At 38.4% G+C, this 19,913-nt stretch overlaps 1 protein-coding gene across 1 annotated transcript; it reads left to right on the plus strand.

The window, feature by feature from the left end:
- The first annotated feature begins 6,065 nt into the window (after positions 1–6,065).
- On the plus strand, positions 6,066–9,487 carry LOC129238753 (probable cytochrome P450 6v1). The gene is made up of 3 exons (XM_054873915.1): positions 6,066–6,829; positions 6,932–7,741; positions 8,774–9,487. The coding sequence occupies exons 1-3, from the start codon at positions 6,362–6,364 to the stop codon at positions 9,050–9,052; spliced, it is 1,557 nt and encodes a 518-aa protein (XP_054729890.1). The 5' UTR covers positions 6,066–6,361; the 3' UTR covers positions 9,053–9,487.
- Positions 9,488–19,913: the final 10,426 nt, after the last annotated feature.

A 19,913-nucleotide genomic window follows, 5' to 3' on the forward strand; every position in this document is an offset into this window, starting at 1 on the left:
ATTACCAAGTACTCAAAGTGTACAAAGTAACAGCACTCAGCCGTCCGCGCTAAAAACCGGTTCTCCCCACTTTTGCATCTTCATTGTACTTTTAGCTTTTGTATTTTTAGCAGCCAGTTGTTTTTATTATGTCTCCCGCTCAACCACTCAATGGGGCAACGAAAACCACAAAGTGAACAATTTTTCTTCATTCCAACTACGTCAAAATTTTGTCAATTCACACTGAACTTTGGAACGAACGCTCTCATCATTCAGCCGTGTACTCTACTCTATTTACTCAGAGTGATTGAAGTAGGTGAGCGAACTGTTTATTCGCTTATTATTGCTGCTGCTTCAACTTTGCCTTTGTATTGATCGAAACCCATTAACTTCAGTTTGCCGATAAATTCGCAATTTTTTCTAAGTTCACAATTATTTACCAAAGCATCAAAATGCATTTCATACGAAAGCGGGCCGGAGACGAGGCCGGGCACTGCAGCTTTACTTTTTTGCTTGCTGGCTGAAAAATATGTAGCTGTTGTTTGCTCGCTCAACTGTCGATACGAGCAAATAAATAAAGTAGTAAATAGCATTCTAATTGTGCCGTTGTGATAAGCCATTGACATTGTGACGCAAGGTGCTCGTCTAATTATATTTGTGATTAAAAGCTGTGTCATTAGTTCGCTAGAGTCGTGGCGATCGTATCGGGCACGAATAATCGCCAAACTTGAGGCAGTCTTTTTTTCCCCCCCCCAATAGTATTTCAGCACATTTTCCCTTTACTTGGTAAAAAACAACAGCAAGTAAAAATAATTATACTCATACAAATGTGTGTGCCTTTACACGTTCACATGTATGTGTGTATATGCATGTGGCATCGAACTTCGTAAACCCAATGCATGTAAAGCAGAAGTAATGGATATTGATTAATCAACGTAATCGAAAGTTGGCGCTTGTTTTCCTTTCCTTTTCTTTTTCCTAAAAGCCAACGCATCAACAATTAAAAATTAGTGTTTTATAAATATACTACAAAAAATTAGTCGATGGTATAGTATGTATAATTGATCGGCTTGTTGCAAGATAGGATAATTGATCCGCGCTTATTGAACTGTGAGCAACGGTAGAACATAAAATAGGTTAATTATTTATAAATATTTACTTGTCAAGCTTTAATAATCACTTCTTCACTTTCACTTTTTAAGCTTTATTCTTCTCTATTCTTTCTAGTCTATTCTTGTTATTGAAATATTTAGTATTGTTTTAAATCCAAAAATTCGAAATTTTTTCAAAACAAAAAAATATTTACTTCAAAAATTCTAAATATCAACACAAAAAATTTAAAGGTAAATAAATTGTTTTCTAATTTTTGATAAATTTTTTTATTTCATTTGAAAATTTTTTAAAGAATTTTTTTTTTTAATTTTTCGTAATTTTTTTTAATAATAATAATTTTATTTTAAAATTTTTTTTATTAATTTGTTGTTTGGTTGGTTGGTTGGTTTAAGGGTGACCCCGCATCGGAGTGCCACATAGACCGCAAGTTGGGTCCGTTGTGTCGCCCTAGAGCTCATTAATTATATGATTTCCCCACCTAACCGAGATTTTTATTGTAGATTTTGGTCAAAGATATTAATTCGTTTCGATAATTTGATGAGAGATTCGATTTTCAGGTCCGAGAGTACTGAAAGATTGTCAATGGTTGGAGAGCCTGGAAGAGCGAGTCGACTTCTGGCTAGGCCGAGACAACTGTACAGCTAATGCCTGCTCGATATTTCCTCATCTTCGTCCTCGCAGTATCTGCACAGGTCGTTTTGAGGAACCCCGAGCCGACGTGCGTGAGTGCCCAAAAGGGAGTGGCCGGTGATAAGAGATATTATATGCCTGAGTTCGTGTTTCGAAAGACTTATAAGGGTTTTTGTCTGTTTCAGATTGTAGGATGGCCAGATTTGTCTGGTCGTAACGCAAGTAGTTTCCACTCGCCACCTCCGATCAGCAATGCTGTGAAATTCTCGATGGAATTTGTTGTTTACATTTTTTTTTTAATTTTTCTGAAAATTTTTTTTTAATTTTTTTATAATTTTGGTTAAAACTTTTTGTTTTTAGTTTGAAAATTTCTTTTTTTAATTTTTTTGAGAAAAATTTGATCTTTAAATCTTTTTGAAAAAAAAATTTTTTTTTTAATTTTCTTGAAAAAAATTTTTTTTTAATTTGTTTTTTAAATTTTGTAGAATTTTTTTTTGTTTTAAATTTTTTTTTTAATTTAGTTCTAATTTTGTGAAAAAAAAATTTGTTTTTTATCGATTTTTAATTTTCGAAATTTATGAGCCGTACGAGTATAACATTTTTCTTATAAACGATGCTTATTTCCATATATTTACAATATTATATGAAAATATTTAACATTTTTTAAATATCAAAACAAAAAATTTGAATGTAAATAAATATTTTTTTAATTTGAAAATTTCCTTTTTTAATTTTTTTGAGTAAAATTTGTTTTTAAATTTTTTTGAAAAAATTTTTTTTTTGTAATTTTTTGAAGGAAAACAATTTCTTTTAATTTTTTCGAAAAAAATTTTTTTTATTTGTTTTTTACATTTTTTTTGAAAAAATTTTTTTTCTTATTTTTTTTTTGAAAAAAATTTTTTTTTAATTTTTTTGAAAAAAAATGTTCTTTTCGATTTTTAATTTCTGAAAAATTATGAGCCGCTCGAGCACAAAATTTTTCTTATAAACACTGCTAAACATTTTGGACTTTAAAATGCCCCAAGGTGACTAAATTAGAATATTTATTTATGTTAAACTTGGTAATAAATTTCACACAAATTTTTCAAAAATGTAATTTGTAATTTTCTTACAATTGTTTTTTCTTACAATTATTTTTTTATTTTTGTTTTATTTTTTCACAGATATTTTCACGTGTTACACATTACCGTTACATGGCCAAGCTATATTACCCTTACCTTTTTATGCATTGGGTGAAGAAATTAGCCCCAAATGAGAGCGCGAAAAACCAGATAATAAGCCATGAGAGAGGTGTACAAATAAATTTAAAATAGTAGGCCAAAAAGTGCCCTAAAATTGTAACATAGGTTACGTATTTATTTTAGTTTTAACATTTGAGGAAATATTAAAAAAAAATTGTTTTGTGCTTTCCACATAATCAATATTTTCAAATTTTTCGAATATTTGAAATTTTAAAATAAATATTATTATTAAAATTTGTAAAAAAATGAAAACTTTTACTGATTAGTCAATTTATATATAATTTAAATTCTAAAATTAAATTCTTCGATTTAATTTGTGAAATCATTAAAAAAAAGAATTCCCTTAATTAAAATTATTTTAATTTTAAAAGCTTTATATTTTCTTCTATTAATAAAATTTCAAATATGATTTGTGGCGGTTCGCAATTAATCGCAAGTAGCCCGGCATTATGGCAGAGTGTAATCTTGCACTTAAACATTTCAAAATTGAAAGACATTAAAAAGTGAGATATTTTGCTTGCAATTTACAATTGAATTGAAATCCTAAGATTTTTGATATTCTACGTTGCAAAAGAACAAATTTTTAATACATATTGGAAAAAAATTGCATACTATTTTTAATACTGGCTTCCCCAATTTTCTAAATTTTTCCAAAATTTCTAAAACTTCTGAAGTTCTAAAAAAAATTGAATCTTGAATCAAATATTTAATTCCTTTTTTGCATTTTATTTCTCAAAAGTTCGTATAATTTATATTATTTAATTGTAAATTTTGAGGCTCCTTTATTAATCGTTTTTAAATCTAAAAATTTTAAATATTTTTTTTCATATTATTTTTTTTATAAATATAAAAATTAAATATTTTGAAGTTCCAAAAAAATTTGAATCTAAGATTTAATTTCTTGTTTGCATTTTATTTCTCGAAAGTTCGTATAATTTAAAAATATAATTATAAATTCTAAGTTTTGAAGTTCCTTTATTAATCGCTTTTAAATCTGAAAATTTTAAATATCTGCAAATGGATTATTATACCACATTTACAATAAAACTGGAATTTTTTAAAACTCTCCATACAAACACTTTATTTAGATTTTTCCGCACGCATTTTCAAAATATTTTTCTCACTCCAAATATTCGTACTTAATTGCAAATATTTTTCTAAAAAATTTAATTTTTTTTTGTAGATGATTACAAGGTTTTGCATTAAGGGATTAGGGGTAGTCAGAGGCACAAAGAAATAATTATTCTCAATAATTTTTTTTGCTAGTCAATTGCTTTATCTTACAAAAACATAGCATTAGCACAATTAAAAAAAAAAATTAATAATACTTGTTGTTGTTGTTGACGGGGAATGTTGCTGAAGGGACAGTCCTTGGCCGGATATAAATCCGGGTCGTTCCGGTAACGTAGAGCCGACTGTCATGGGAACGAATTTATAATTGCAAAAGTTATCGCTATTTGTGTGGAGCGCCTTTCTCCAGGAGTCCCTTGCGGTGATCACCACAAGTCCTTGGAGATTCATCTAAAATCAATCGGAGAAGAGAATTTAGTTTTATTAATAGATAATCTTGTGCCTTATAGAAGCTTTTTTTTTCAAAATTAATAATATGGCGACCTCAGGAAATATTTTTCAGATTTTCGAGAAAAAAACCGACAATTAATTATTAAGGACGTAGTCTGGTCAAATACTCCTTTTTTATAGATCATTTTTAGGATTTTTTTTTTTAAGAAAATAAAGTGCGATCGTTTTTATTTTATAGTATGCTATTACTGACATCAAATAGTATACAAAAACAATTTTTTTTACATATATTTTTTTTGTAGTAGGGAGGCACCAAAGTAAGCGTCTTAAAAAAAGATATATTAGATAGAAAAAAAATTAATTTTTTTTTTAATTCTATCTTCCCCTAACCCCTTAAAATTTCTGCTTAACTTAAAGCTATCATATTTTCGGCGCCAACAACATAATTTTAAATTTTTTTTGTTTTTTTTTCTTCGAACTTTTTACTTAGATGTGAAGTGACCTTTACTATTTTTTATTTTTTTTTTTTAATATTTCGTTAACAAAACTCTGCTTTTCAGTTTTTAATTTAGTAGTTTACTTAACTTAAAATTATTTGAATAAATATATACGTGCATATATTTACTTATATACATTTTGTAATTAAATATTTTTTAAAATTTAACTTTTGAATTTTTTTTTGAATTTTCAAATTTTTGGTTACTTCACATTTGTTAGATTAAGTTGACCTGGGTGGCTGAAAGCCATCTCATAGACCTATTGATCCTTAATGGTACCAGATGGAGCTTGACCCTTACGTTTCCTTGTAGTAGGCTTCTTATAATAAGCCTGCAACTTTTGCGAATCTAAGTAAGCTTTGAAGCTCTAACCCCGAGCGATATTCTAACCTCTCATGTTGTAGAGCTGCTAAGCATTTCATTCATTTCGAGTCTGAACCTGATGGTAGCCACATAGGTAGTCTCGAAGTAAACGAGCAATGAGTGCGTTACTCGCAAATTTAGTCTTAAAGTTTTCTCCATAAAAAGGAAGAAGACTTCTTTCGAGAACATTAAAGCTTATCCGCTCAAGTAGATCTGGACAGGTTCTAGCTAATGGAGGGGAAGAACATAGAAGGTGTTCAAGAGCTTCCCTTTCTTTCCCTCTAGTTCATTGCAAAATCTGCAGCTTCTGTTAACTTTCAATTTTTTAATATTCACTTTCGAAGTTTTTATATTTATATTTCCTTTTTACAATTTTCCCTTTTTGAAATATTTTAAGATTGTTTTGGAAATTTTTTCATGCCGCATTTTTCGCTAGTCGCATATTTGAATGGTAAATACATTTTTAATGTTTACTCTAACGAAACTTAGTCAACAGTCATAAAACTTAGTCATCGGTCTTGCTAGCCGAATGTAAGGTGTTCGAGTGCCAGCATTCTATCTCCCTTGCGGTCAGAGAGCGTGCGGTTCTCCAAAAGCAAGTGTGTATGGCAAAAAACGTCGCATGAACTCATGCCGCTGCCACGCCACTTCGCTGCCCACGTGAATAACAACAGAGATGCCAAAAGTGGGGCTCGTGCTGGAGCGTCGGCAGCGCTTCTACACCAGCTTGTCAGAGAGCATAAAAGTAGTCGTTCGCTTTGTTTTGATAATGCCGGTACGCGTTGGTCTCGTTGCTGTTGTGTTTTGGCGTGGCGTGGCGTTGTCGGCTTTGTTTTGAGCATTCGACTGTGCGTTCAACTATAAACTCGTTTATCAGTTATAATAATCGCACAGCTACATACACTCCACGTTGCATTTACATATAAAAGTAATAACTAAGTGAACGGCTGAATATAGAAATAGAAACAAGTGATTAAGAATACTAAGCCGAATTGAACTGAAAGTGGTGCATCAATTATGGTAGACCCCACCACGGTGCTGCTCGTCTTCGTCACGCTGCTGACGGGCGTGTTCGTATGGTCGCGACGTACATATGTTTACTGGCAGCGCAGACGCGTCAAATTCGTGCAGCCCGTACATCTGCTGGGCAACCTAAAGGAAGTGCTTTGGCTGCAAACTTCATTCCCTTTGCTGCTGCGCGATTACTACTTCGATCCACAATTCAAAGATGAGCCAGTGGTGGGTATTTATTTGTTCCACCAGCCAGCGCTACTAATACGCGACCTCAATCTGGTGCGCACCATATTGGTGGAGGATTTTGTCAGTTTCTCAATGCGCTTCTCGAAATGTGACAAGCGTCTGGACAAGCTGGCCGCAAATAGTTTGTTCTTCGTGCGTAATCCGAAATGGCGTGAGATACGGACGCGGCTGTCGCCTGCCTTCACCAGCGGTAAGATCAACCAGATGTTTGCACTAATGGAGGAGGTACTTTCACTTGTTCGAGATTGTGTTGCCCGTTCATAAGTCAAACTGAAGCATTTTGTTATTAATTTCTATCCTCTTTCTCGTTCTTGATTCTCTCCACAGGTGGGCTGTGATCTGGAAGCTTATTTGCAGCGTCTCACCGCAAACGGTGGCCAGCGACGCAGCGTCGTGGTGAATGTCAAGGAGATTTGCGATATGTACAACACAGATCTTATCGCTAGCATTGCATTCGGCTTGCGCTCGTACAGTTTGCGCAACAAACAAACCGAACTGGGTAGCCATTGTCGAGAGATGTACACGTTGACGTTTAGACGCGTCTTCGATTTGTGTGTGATATTTTTCTTGCCAAAATTCATAACGCTATTGCGCCGCAATCTGCTCACACCGGCACATGCCGACTTTCTGCGTCGCACAGTGTTGCAGGTGATCCAGGAGCGCGAGCGCATCGGTATACTACGCAATGATCTCATAGAAATGTTGCTTACGCTGAAAATGGAGGCGGCACTTAATCAGGACCGCTCGCATTTCACGCATCAAGAGGACTATCTGGTGGCGCAAGCGGCCACATTTGAGCTCATGGGCATCGAAAGTTGTGCAGCCACAATGAGTTTCGCGCTATACGAGCTGGCCAAGCAGCCTTTGCTGCAGGCACGTCTGCGCGCTGAAATACGCCAGACGATAGGCGGTGCGCAATCCAACGATATTACTTACGATAAGGTGAAAGACATGAAGTACCTAGCAATGGTGGTGGATGAGACGTTGCGCAAGTATCCCAATGTGCCGGTGTTAGAGCGCGAATGCACGCCGATCAATAAGAAACGCTTCTATCCTTTACGCCCGTACGCTGAGTGCTTTGCTCGCCGTGGCATGCCCGTCTACATATCCAATTTGGCCATACACCATGACCCAAAGGTGAGTTATGAATGAGTTCGGTACATACAGGGTTTGATTGAAAAGTAATGAGCCTCCCGCGTCTGCCAAGCGATCAACCGAATCGGCTGGTGGGGGGAAATGATCGTTGGACCTTCCTCTTCCACTAGAAACTGGTCCCAGTTCGCTGGCAACAGCGGTGCAGTCAATATCGGCCCGCGCGTGAAAGCTGTTTTAAAAGTGTGTTCGGTTTTTGCAGTGGCGAAAATGCTGCGATCGTTGGAGCAACGTTACTCGATCAAATTTTGCGTAAAGCTAAACAAAACGAGTGCCGAAACCATTGGGCTAGTCAAAGAGGCTTACGGGGACCAATCTCTGTCCAGTGCCCAGGTAAAATGGTGGCACAAGTCGTTCAAGGAAGGCCGGGAGGGAGGATGTCGAAATCCAAGGTCAAAACCATGCTGATCGTCTTTTTCGACTCTCGAGGCATCGTCCACAAGGAGTTTGTACCTCCAGGAAGCACTGTAAATGCGGCATTTTACAAAGAAGTGCTGCTTCGGCTGAAAAACCGCGTTGGCCGGCCGGTTTGGCCAGACCTCGTCAAAAATTGAACCCTTCATCACGACATTGCGTCGGCGCACACCGTCTTCCTCTGCATCTCTGCATTGGCCAAGATGGGGGTTCAGGTGCTTCCCCACCCTCCCTACAGCTCAGACCTGTCCCCTTCGGACTTCTTCTTGTTCCCGCGCTTGAAAAGAAAGCTGAAGGGGAGCCGTTTCGACTTCATCGAGGCGATCCAAAAAACTGTGACAGCCGAATTGAACGCGATTCCGGCGGTTGAGTTCAAAAAATGTTTCCTGCAGTAGAAGGGCCGCTACCAGCGGTGTATTGACGCTCAAGGGCCCTATTTTGAAGAATATTAGTTGTATAAGCCAAAAGGTTTTATAAAACTGCTTAAAACGAATAAGCCTCATTACTTTTCAATCAAACCGTGTTTATACATGCATGTATGTGTGTATGTATGTCTATGTTCTAGTTTTTTTTCGCAACTAACACTTTTTTCCATTGATTTAGTATTGGCCGGAGCCGGAGCACTTCGATCCCGAGCGTTTTTCGCCGAAAAATCGCCACCTGCACACGCCCATGTCCTATTTGCCATTTGGCGCGGGTCCGCACAGCTGCATTGGCATGACTATAGCACAGGTGCAGATCAAACTTGGCCTTATATATTTTCTGCACACGCATCGTGTGGAGATTTGCGAAAAGACTGTCGACAATATCGAATTCGATCGAAAATTTTTACTATTGTCAAATAAAAGCGACATCTATCTGAGTGTCGAAAAGTGTTTGTGATGATGGAGTAAGAAAGAAGCACAATACCTGTATGTATGTATGTGTGAATGCCTCTGCCATATCGTAAAGTAGCTTGATTGCTGAGCTTAGATATCGCCACGAGGCGGTGAGTTATCAGTGACCGATAAGATATACTACGAGCACTTGGAATATGCTGAACTCAAGAACAGCTACCCGAAAATAGATTTACGATATTGCATGGCGAGTCATGTGACCAAAGCAAAGCTCACTTGGAGCAACAGCAGGTTTTCCTACGATTTATTGTTGTTTCCTTTACAAGCAAATCTACAAAATTTTACTTAATTCTCCATGTTTGTTTTTATTGATTTTTTTGTATCAGTACTCGTATGTATGTATTTGTAAATGTATTTTATACCAAGAAATATTGTTAATATAGCGTTTTTATGAATGAGTAAATCTCAAGGAAATTGTTTACTTGCACTTTGTTTTCTCTTTAATATAATTTAATTAGCGTTTGCTTGTTCGATTGGGTCACCGGTGAGGAGAGAGAGTAAAATAGTATTTCGGCCACTTGTTGACATAGTGGAATGCCATTAGTGGGTGCGCTTTGCTGTAGCCGACCGTGTATGTATGTATGCACTTGTTCGTTTTTATGTGGCTGCGGGTGGGTGGATAGGTATGCCCTCTTACACGCCCAATTCTCGTTTTACACGGTCTGTTTTTACACGAATTTGAAAGAAAGATGGTTCGCTAATAAATTTTTACACGAAATTTTCGTTCTTGCACGAATCCCAAAACCAAAAATGTATTTCTATACAATAAATTATACCTAATGTCTTATTTAGTAAACTTTTTTCGGGTAAGAAAAAAGCAAAAAATACAATTTAAAACTAACGAAGTCAAACTGTGCATTAAATTTCTAAAGTAATCCTTAGATTGCGTCTAGCTGGATAACAAGTAAGGTACATGATGGCACAAAATTAATCATCCATTTTTTTTATTTGATTTTTTTTTTTTTGTTGAATAGCTGTATAACAAGCATTGTAAATAATGGCGCAAAATTAATCATCCAATTTTTTTTTGAAGCACGAGTTGGTTGAATAGATGGATAGAAAGTATTATACATGGTGGCGCAAAATTAATCATCAATTTTGTTTTTTTTTTTGTTTTTGAAGCACGGTTTTGTTAAATAGCTGGATAGAAAGTATTATACATGGTGGCGCAAAATTAGTCATCCATTGTTCTTTTTTTTTTGAAACACGTTTTTGTTGAATAACTGGATAGAAAGTATTGTACATGGTGGCGCAAAATTAATAATCCATTTTTTTTTTGTTTTTTTGAAGCACGTTTTTGTTGAATAGCTGGAAGAAAGTATTGTGGTGGCGCAAAATTAATCATGCATTGTTTTTTAAGCACTTTTTCCTTGAATAGCTCGATAGAAAGTATTATACATGGCGGCGCAAAATTAATCATCCATTTGTTTTTTTTTTTTTAAGCACATTAATCATCCATTTTGTTTTTTTTTTAACACGTTTTTGTTGAATAGCTGGAAGAAAGTATTGGGGTGGCGCAAAATTAATCATCCAATTTGTACTTTTTTAAGCACGTTTCTGTTGAATAGAAAAAAAAATATTTTCAGTGAGCTGTGCTAGAGAGTGACGAAAGCGTAATATCCAAGGGTTGGTTGACACCGAATAGCTCCATTTTTTTCTGCCGAGGCATTGGCTATTCTCCAAGCGTCTGAATATGCAACAAATAATAAGGGCAAATTCCAAATATGTGCAGACAGTTTGTCTAGCGCTAAGAAATATATTTAGCGGTAATCAGATCGTTTGTCGAATCAGGGATAAATTAAATTAATGAAATATCCTAACAAAACAAAGCTTCTGTGGATACCTAGCCACAGAGGCATCCCTGGGTATGTAAAAGCTGTGGCAGCAGCCCCTCCATTACTTTCGACACCTTCTCCTCGCATGACATTTTTAAAATTATCAACCTACATTATTACCAAATGAGAAAAGTTTATTGGTCTCAATTTAATTATCCGTACACCCTTATAAACCCTGATTCTATAAAATCCCTATTCCATATTTTTCTTTCCAAGCACCAAATCATAACTTTCTTACATCTGAGACTCGGTCACACTAAACTAACACACGAACATCTTCTCCTCGGTTCTCCTTCTCGGACTTGTCAGGTTTGTGGTGGGCATCTCTCAATCCAACACATCCCACACCTCTGTCCAACACTAACCGCCAAACGCACTACCGCATTTGGAACTATGGCACCATCCACTCTATTAAATAATGTTACCTTGGACAAATATTTATGGGTTACCAGAGCAACAACAACAACTGACGACGCCATTTGCAAAAATCACCATCATTTCTTTTACCTCTCATTGAAACATAGGGCCTCAATCGAGCATTTCCACCTGGTTCTGGTTTTGGTTAGCAATTTTAGTGCGTCCCACGATTCCCGTATTCATTGATTTCTTTTTATAGCGATCTTCTCCATGTAATCTTAGGCGGTTTTCTCAGGTTTTAGTAGCGGGCCGATAACTCTCCTTTCCCCATTAGTGAAGGCCCTTGAAGCCCTCCTACTCCCACTCTTCACGAAACACTTGGCTCCAGCCCCACATCAGAATGGCTTCCGACGAGTGCACGGCACCTCCGCAGCACTCATCGTCATAAATGCCCAGATAAACCACGGGCTTAACCAAAACCGCTCCTGCGAGAGGACTGTCCTAGTAGCGTTGGACTTGAAGAAGGCTTTCGATACTGTCAGCCATTCCACGCTATTTGGGCTGAAGAGGTGGTCCGTCAACTACCTAAGCGGCCGTCACTGGTCAGTGATTTTTAGAGACCAAACATCCAAACAGAGGAAGATCAGTCAAGGTGCTCCGCAGGGTGATGTCCTTTCACCCTTGCTGTTCAACTTCTATCTATCGAAGCTCGCCCAACCATCAGAGGGAGTCTCCCTGGTCTCATACGTTGACGACTGCACTATAATGGCGCCGGGCATTGTGCGCCAAAGTGAACGTCTTCCTCACCGACCTTTCTCGCTTTTTCACTGCGAGGAATCTCCAACTTTCCCTCACAATGTCCACGGTGACCCTCTTTACCACCTGGACAAAGAAGGTCAAACTGCAACTCAAGGTAAAAGTCGATGACACACCAATACCGACTGTTAAATATTCCAAAATATTGGGAGTTACCTTCGACAGTTTGCCCTCCTTCTCTGCGCATACAACCGCAATTGCCACTAAAGTCCAAAATCGCAACAAGGTTCTCAAATCGCTTGCACTCGCTAACACTTAGGGCAAAGGCAAAGAAATGTTGCTATCGGCTTTCAAGGCAATAGGCCGACCGGTTCTAAACTATGCTGTGCCTCTATGGTCGCCTGGAACCAGTGAGACGCAATGGATGCAACTACAGATATGCCAAAACACTGCCATAAGGACCGCGACAGGATGTTTTATGATGTCCCCCTGTAAAGGAGCATAATAAACTCCTCAGCAAGCAGTTCCAGCTAGGATGTTACCGTAGGTCCCACCCATGCAGAAACCTGCGTGAACTTGAGCCACCTCCCAGGCATATCAGGAGGCACTTTCTCAATTACGCGGACGAGATCCTGGACAAAACAGACCGACAGCTACTGGATCGGACAGAATACAGGCAGACAATTAACGACATTCATCGGGAGACACTCACCACCTTCTTAAACTCCCGACTCCCGAATGCCGTTATCGGAGTCCAACCACCACCCAAGGGGAAAAGCTTCAACTTCCCCGAGAGTCCCACGTAACCTTGGCACAACTACGTTCTGGATACTGTAGCAGGTTAAACTCCCACCTATCCAGAATTGATCCTTCTCCCTCTGGACGCAACCTGTCGAGACTGCAAGTTTCCTGGGACCGTTAGATGAGCTAGTCGAAAACGACCGGTGATTACACTACACTGACAGGGCAAAGTTACTGCTATAACAACAACAACAACAACAACAGCCGCAGTGAGATTCTGTTTTTGCAGTTCGGTGTTAGGCTTTCTCCACACAGTTTGCCGGCCATCAGATTGAAAGGTGTTGAATTTGCTTTAATCAATTGGTTTGTCTAGACATTCCCTATCATAATAAAAATAATGTTAAAGTGGAAGTTTCTTCTGTGAGAATACTTTTGTTCATTACTGTATGTGTGCGTCCATTTACATTTTTCATTGAAATCAAGACAAACCAGTAAGAGCTTATGACGTTTTTTTTTTATTAAAAGAAACTAAATTATTCACAAAAAATGTATAAGCAGCAATTCGTTGAGGCATACGGCTACGCACTATGCTATCTTCATCTTAAGATTTTGGTCGCTGTACCACACATCTTCGATGTTTTTTTAAGCTGTTATATTGTGGTATTATTTCGCTAGTATACTGCTAATTTGAGGCATGCCCAACAATTTTCGATGGAGTTAAGATCCGGTGAATTGCCAGGCCATGACAAAACCCTTATTTCTATAGAATTCCGACAATTCAGGCTCATCCTGGATGTGTGACATGGAGCTCCATCGTGCACAAAAGTTTATTCGTCAACCGGACACTTCAGGGTTTCTAAATATGGTAGCAAAACGTTTTCCAGCACCTCCACGTACTGGACAGAGCGCATTGTTCTTTCAACAAAATGTAGAGGGCCTGGTCCCTCTGATGCTATACAGCCACAAATCATAACACTGGGGGGGGGGAGACAATCTTCAGAATATCGTTCTTCGGCTCTTCTGCAATCAAAATTTGCTGTTTTTGTGACCGCTCCCAGTCGGCATTCATCGCTGAAGATGAGCTGTAAGAAGAAAAGCAAAACCACAAAAAAGTGTGACTGCTATTTGTCAAAGGAAAGCATGTTTTTTTTTAGCATACTTTTTTCCAATATTCCGCGCCTCTCTTAAAATCTTCCGACTTGAAGTATTTCTGTTCCAGAGGACTGTTTGGACGATTTTGCGACCCTGCCTAGTCAAGGTGATGCGTTCTCGGCGACAATTTTGCCGATTATTTGAAGTTACCGCTAAAACGTTGTCAAATGGCGAAAGAACTTTAGATATCTGACCGTAGCATCCGTCGCATACTGAAAAAAGATCTCAAAGTCAAGTCTTACAAGATCCCAACGGCGTATGATCTCACAGCAAAGCAGCAACAAGTCAGACTTAAGAGAGCGAAGGAGTTGCTTTGCTTGGCCGAAAGTGGTCAATTCCCGAATATTATGTTTTCTGACGAGAAAGTTTTTCACATTGAGCAATTCGTAATAATTCGGCATAAGCTCGAGGGAACCAAGAATGGATAAAAACACCTTTCCGAACTTCATAACGACCACACAATGGCTCTCAAATTCACCAGACGCGAATCCGATGGATTATTCTCTTTGGGCCATTTTGGGGAGCAAAGTCTGAACTAAAAGATTCACCAGCCTCGAGGCGCTGAAAAAAGCCATTGTCCGCGAGTGGGCCAAAATACCTGCAAGTCACATTCGTTTGTGGACCGTCTCGAGGCCACAGTCAAGGCAAAAGGTGGTCATATCGAGCAAAAGTAAATTGGTTCGTAATTTTGCATTATTTTCACACATTTTTTAATTTGAATTGAACAAAAGTAATTTTCTAAACTAAATTTATGGCCTTTTTAATTGTTTGCACTTCGAGTGCCGGACCCTGTAATAAGCTTTTTGTTGCCGATTTTTGCTAGTGAATACTGTTATTTTTTCAAATTCTGCTTTTATTCAAAATATGTAAATATATATAAATATAGTATGTACATATGTATGTATAATGCAGGCAGCTTCAGCACTGAAGTATGTAGTTTATTCTACAGCTACCCATAGAGTTATTTCATATCCCATTCCCCCAAACAGCCACTAACTTACAAAAATCTGCATTTCCCACTGACTGATCCCGATCCCTATTATTTGTTACACGCAATTCCATATCCTTTTTGACAGTTATCAACACTGTTACTGGGCTTGAATTGGTTTTTGTTGTTCCTATTAGTGGAACATTGTTATGATTGTATTAGGTAATGCGTGTGACATCCTCATTATCGTGTAAACGCTGTGCTCACCACTCACTCCGCTACCGCTAGGCAGCTCGTATCTGCTTTATGAGCCGCATAGATCCATTTTACGCGTTCCCATTCTAATTCAATTTATTGCGTAGCATAAAATGTACGTTCCACTTCCTCCCTGTGGCCTGCATCGCCACTATGAGGTGGTTGCATGTAACCAGACAGCCCTACACTACCCTACCCTACCCTCTCCCGACTGCTACTTGGCAAATGTTATCATTTTATGCGCTTCACGCTGACGCTTCAGGTAATCAGAAATGAGTATAGACACGCATACATACATGCGCACATACATACATACATACGCACATACATACATACATAGGCATATGCGCTTATATAAATATCTCTTATTTGACGAGACCGTATAAAATATCCATAAGTTTGTTAATGTTGTTGGTTTTTGTTTTTTATTTATATGTATATCTTGATTGTTGTTGTTGTTCTAGTAGATATCATTTGCTTTACATGCTTGTCAACATTTTCCATTTTTTTCTTCATCACATTCGGTAGTCACTTTTTTGTGTTGTTGTACTTCTACGTGTGTGTGTGTGCGCATATGAGGCTGCTATTAATTTATGCATTGAGTGCCTCAAAATTTGTTTAATGCAGCAAAATGTGTCAGTTTTTTATTACTTTTATGTGTTAGTTGATTTGTTTGACTTGGATTGAGTTGTAGAAAATTTTTGTGCTTAGGGAAACCGCCGTTGAATAATGGGTTTGGGCTTGAAGTAATGAGTTCGAAACCTACTATGGACGTGAAGCATAAGAATTTGTTTTAATAGCGATCCCTACTCATACAAGCCACGCTGACGCGCGGAGGCGGCATAAGGAGAGGAGAATCTCGGTCAAACTTCGTAAGAGTATTTGTCCCAAAACATTTCATAGATTTGTTGTTGTTACTGGTTTGGGTCTCGGTAATAATCAAAAATCGTTTCTTAATCACACATCTCCCTTTCCAGTATTGATTATTTCTTTTTCTCTCCCGTCTTAATGCCAAATTCGGAAATGTTTCACGTAGATGTTCACTCACTACTTTTGAAGCTTAATATTTCAGGGCGACCCCTGCCCACCAAGTTCCCAAGCTCCCAATAAACTTTGTGTTTATGACAACTATTCTGGCAAGCCACATCGCAGGCCAAGCCGAACAACAGGTACTATGGGTTCCTGGTTTTCGTGTATATGAGATAAGAGGCGACAGATATCTCTGTCAGAAAAGAGGCAGACAAAGGACTTATAAGCCTAGGACCTAAATAAATTTGTTGCCAATTTGTATGAAATCCGAGCAGGTGTGCCGCAGGAAAGTGTCCTGGGACCAGTACTTTATACGCTTTTCACTGCCGACCTACTTTTAACAGTTAACACACACACAGCTTCATATGCAGATGACACTCCAGTAATGGCTGGAAATAGTCACGTTTCCACTGCTTCTAATCCACTTCAGCAAAACCTTGACAGCCTTGGCAAATGACTGAACAAATGGCGCATAAAAGTCAATGAAAAAAAAAAAAAAAATCAGCAAAAATAAAGGATACTTGTATATTAGGCCGGGTCGATTTGTGGGGAGGCAAAAAAATCGCCCATTGCTCTGTGAAAATCATATTCTAGAGATCAAAATAAGAAACTTTGCCGAAGGAACCATACCCCTAAAACGAATTCTGATGTCCCCCAATTTGGGTCGAACGAAATCGAAATAAAACTACAAAAATTCCAATTGATTGGGCGATCTTTATTATTTTTGTGTAGAACCATTCATTGCATTTCTTTTGTGAAGATAATCCCTTTCAAATGTTGGCCGCAACTGCGCCGCAATTCGGCCATCCGTAACACCAATTTTGAATGACTCGCCGGCGGACCTCGGTCGGTATCTCGTGAACAGCTTTAATAATGTTGGCTTTCAATGCCTCAATCCAAACTGGTTTATTCACAAAGCATTTAAACTGTACATACCTGCACTAATAAAAGTCATAAGGTGTGATATCACACAATCTTGCTGGCCAATCCACTGGTCGGGGACGAGAGGTAAATTCCTCACCGAAACAACGTCGCAGTAAACGCATTGTTCCACGGGCTGTATGGCAAGTAGCGCCTTCTTGTTGGCACCAAATATTGTGGAGATTATGGTCTTCAATTTCCTGTATCAAAAACTTGTTTATAATAGTGCGACGGCCGCCGTAGCCGAATGGGTGGATGCGTGACTACCATTCGGTATTCAGAGAGAGAACGTCGATTCGAGTCTCGGTGAAACATCAAAATTAAGAAAAACATTTTTCTAATAGCGGTCGCCCCTCGGCAGACAATGGCAAACCTCCGACCGTATTTCTGCCATCATAAAAATATCTGCATTTCGGAGTCGGCTTGAAACTGTAGGTCCCTCCATTTGTGGAACAACATCAAGACGCACATCACTTGTATGCCAAGGATTAGTCCAGTCATCAAAGTACCTTTTAAACGCATTTAAGGAGATCTTTTTCAGCTCCTTCAGCGAATTCTCCTTAACGGCCTCTATCGACTCAAAGCAGCGTCCGCGGGGAGCCAATTTAAGTTTTAGAAAGAAGTCAAATGGATATAAACCCGGTGAATACGATGGTTGTTCGATGATATTTGTCGAGCTTTTGCTCAAAAAAGTATTGACAATATGAGCTTTGTGAGACGGCGCGTTGTCATTGTGTAAGATCCATGAGTTTTCTTTCCACAAATTGCACCGTTTCCTACGCACTTCGTTCCTTCTATCTTAAATGTCGCATAATTTCCAAATACTATTTTTTATTTACCGTAGAACCATTTGGAACGAATTCCACGTGCACAACACAATGATAATCAAAGAAAACGAATAGCACGACTTTCACTTTTGACCGACTTTGACGTGGTTTTTTGGGTTCCGGCTCATGTGAATAGCGGTGGTTTGCATGTCTAACTCATATACCCACGTTTCATCACCTGTTATGATACGCTGGATCAACGTTGGGTCCGAATTCTCTTGGAATGAGTCGAGCAGCCATGCGTTTGATGGTATAAGTGTTGCGAATTGGTTCGTGAGACACGCTAAGGCCCGAACTACCTCTCTCAAACTTAAATGATGGTTTCCCAGCACCATTTCCTTCACGCCCTTGGTCTACGTTTTCACCTGTTGAAGACGTTAATGGGCGACCAGATCGGGGCAAATCTTCCACGACTTCTCGGTCTTCTGCAAAAGCCGTATACCGCTCGCAAACCCGTGTTTTGGTTAAAGCACACTCGCCATAGTCTACAACATTTTCAACGATTCGGCACCCGAAATCTCGTTCAAACTCCCAAAATTGAAGACAAATTCTTTGTTCGATATTTTTATCCATAGAGAAAATCGCAGAGCAGACCTGCGGTTGACTGATATAATTAAATGCCAGAAATAAGCTAATTTACGGGTCACGCTCAAGCTCCGCGACACTATAGAGGACAGTTGTACCAGCATTCCAGCAAAAAAAAATGCGTGTAGCGTAGTACACATAACAGAAGTGAAACTTTCAAGGACAAAGAAAGAGGGAGTGAATGAGAGAGAGAGAGAGAAAGAATATGTGTCTAAATAAATTCACAACATTTGCAGAGAATACAAATAGACAAAATTTACAAAAAACGGAGAAGGGTCGACCGGTGTAGGTAAACGCCGGACACAAACCGTGGCAACAACGCGCACTACTCTGAGCGTTTATCACCCGCACAAACGCAGCGATTCCAGGACCGCAGCAACGGCACAAATTACCGCAAGGCAATACCAATAAATCCGACGCCGGAATGGATAGCTTTTTATAGTAAGCATAAGCACTAGCCAGAAAACGGAAATAAGCGTCAAAAAATAGGCACCAAAAAAACGCCAAAAAAATTGGGACCGAAAAACGCCCCAAGCAGTAACGACCAAGGAAATATAACTCCAAAGAAGTTGGGACCATAAATATATTTCCTACAAGTTTGCACCAACAAACACGCGCCAAAAAAGTAGGCACCATAAATATATTTCCTCCAAGTTTGCACCAACAAACAAGCGCCAAAAAGTAGGCAGTGTTATTTCTCACTAAAAATTAGCAACCACAAGGAAAACCTCAGGAAAAATAGTCTAAAGTGTATCTAAGATATATATAAGGTATAGCTCTCTCTCTCTCCTTTCTTTTCCGTTATATCTTTTTTCTCTCTCGCGTTATATCTTTTACTCTCCATTTACGCTCGTCCATCGACGCCTAAGAAGTTTCACTTAAAAAATTTTGACATTTAGAGATGTGTAACGCGCGCTTTTTAAATGAACAATTCCCGATACTTTTCCGACAGAATGTAAGTCCAGAATAATATGAGGTTATCATGTAAATAAATACTTAATTGGAATTAGAACGAAATAGAACTAAAAAAGCAGCGGCACAGTCTCCATATCTTCCGCTGACTACGCACGCACACACACCGACACATTGTATGCGTGTGCGTAGGCAAATAAATCTTCCGCTTTCTCACTTTTCGCGTAGCAAAAGCGGCTTGCAAACTACACAAATTGCGAAAATCCTTTAAAGGCACCGAAATCGTTAATCCGACAAAACAAAGCCGAGTCCTATCGCCGTTGCATTTTCTATCTGTTTTCCATTTTCCAAATGTAATTCAAGTAGCTGCCGCTGCAAGGCTATCATATACTATTGGATACAATTACGTTATCCTTATATCTGATGTATGCGAAGCACTTCCGTTTGACGACTGCGATACCGAGTGGATGCAGGCACACACACACACACGTATTTATGTGCATACGAACAAAAGTACTTTAGCACTCGAAATAATATTTCTACTACATT

The sequence above is a fragment of the Anastrepha obliqua genome, chromosome 2 (assembly GCF_027943255.1).
Source record: "Anastrepha obliqua isolate idAnaObli1 chromosome 2, idAnaObli1_1.0, whole genome shotgun sequence".
In the NCBI taxonomy this organism is placed as follows: domain Eukaryota; kingdom Metazoa; phylum Arthropoda; class Insecta; order Diptera; family Tephritidae; genus Anastrepha; species Anastrepha obliqua.

What these genes read in the sequence shown, in the direction of transcription:
- LOC129238753 (XM_054873915.1), top strand. Translation starts at nt 6,362, where the DNA reads ATGGTAGACCCCACCACGGTGCTGCTCGTCTTCGTCACGCTGCTGACG. An exon ending in TGTTTGCACTAATGGAGGAG is followed by an intron (nt 6,830 to 6,931) that starts GTACTTTCACTT and finishes TTCTCTCCACAG; the next exon opens with GTGGGCTGTGATCTGGAAGC. An exon ending in CCATACACCATGACCCAAAG is followed by an intron (nt 7,742 to 8,773) that starts GTGAGTTATGAA and finishes CCATTGATTTAG; the next exon opens with TATTGGCCGGAGCCGGAGCA.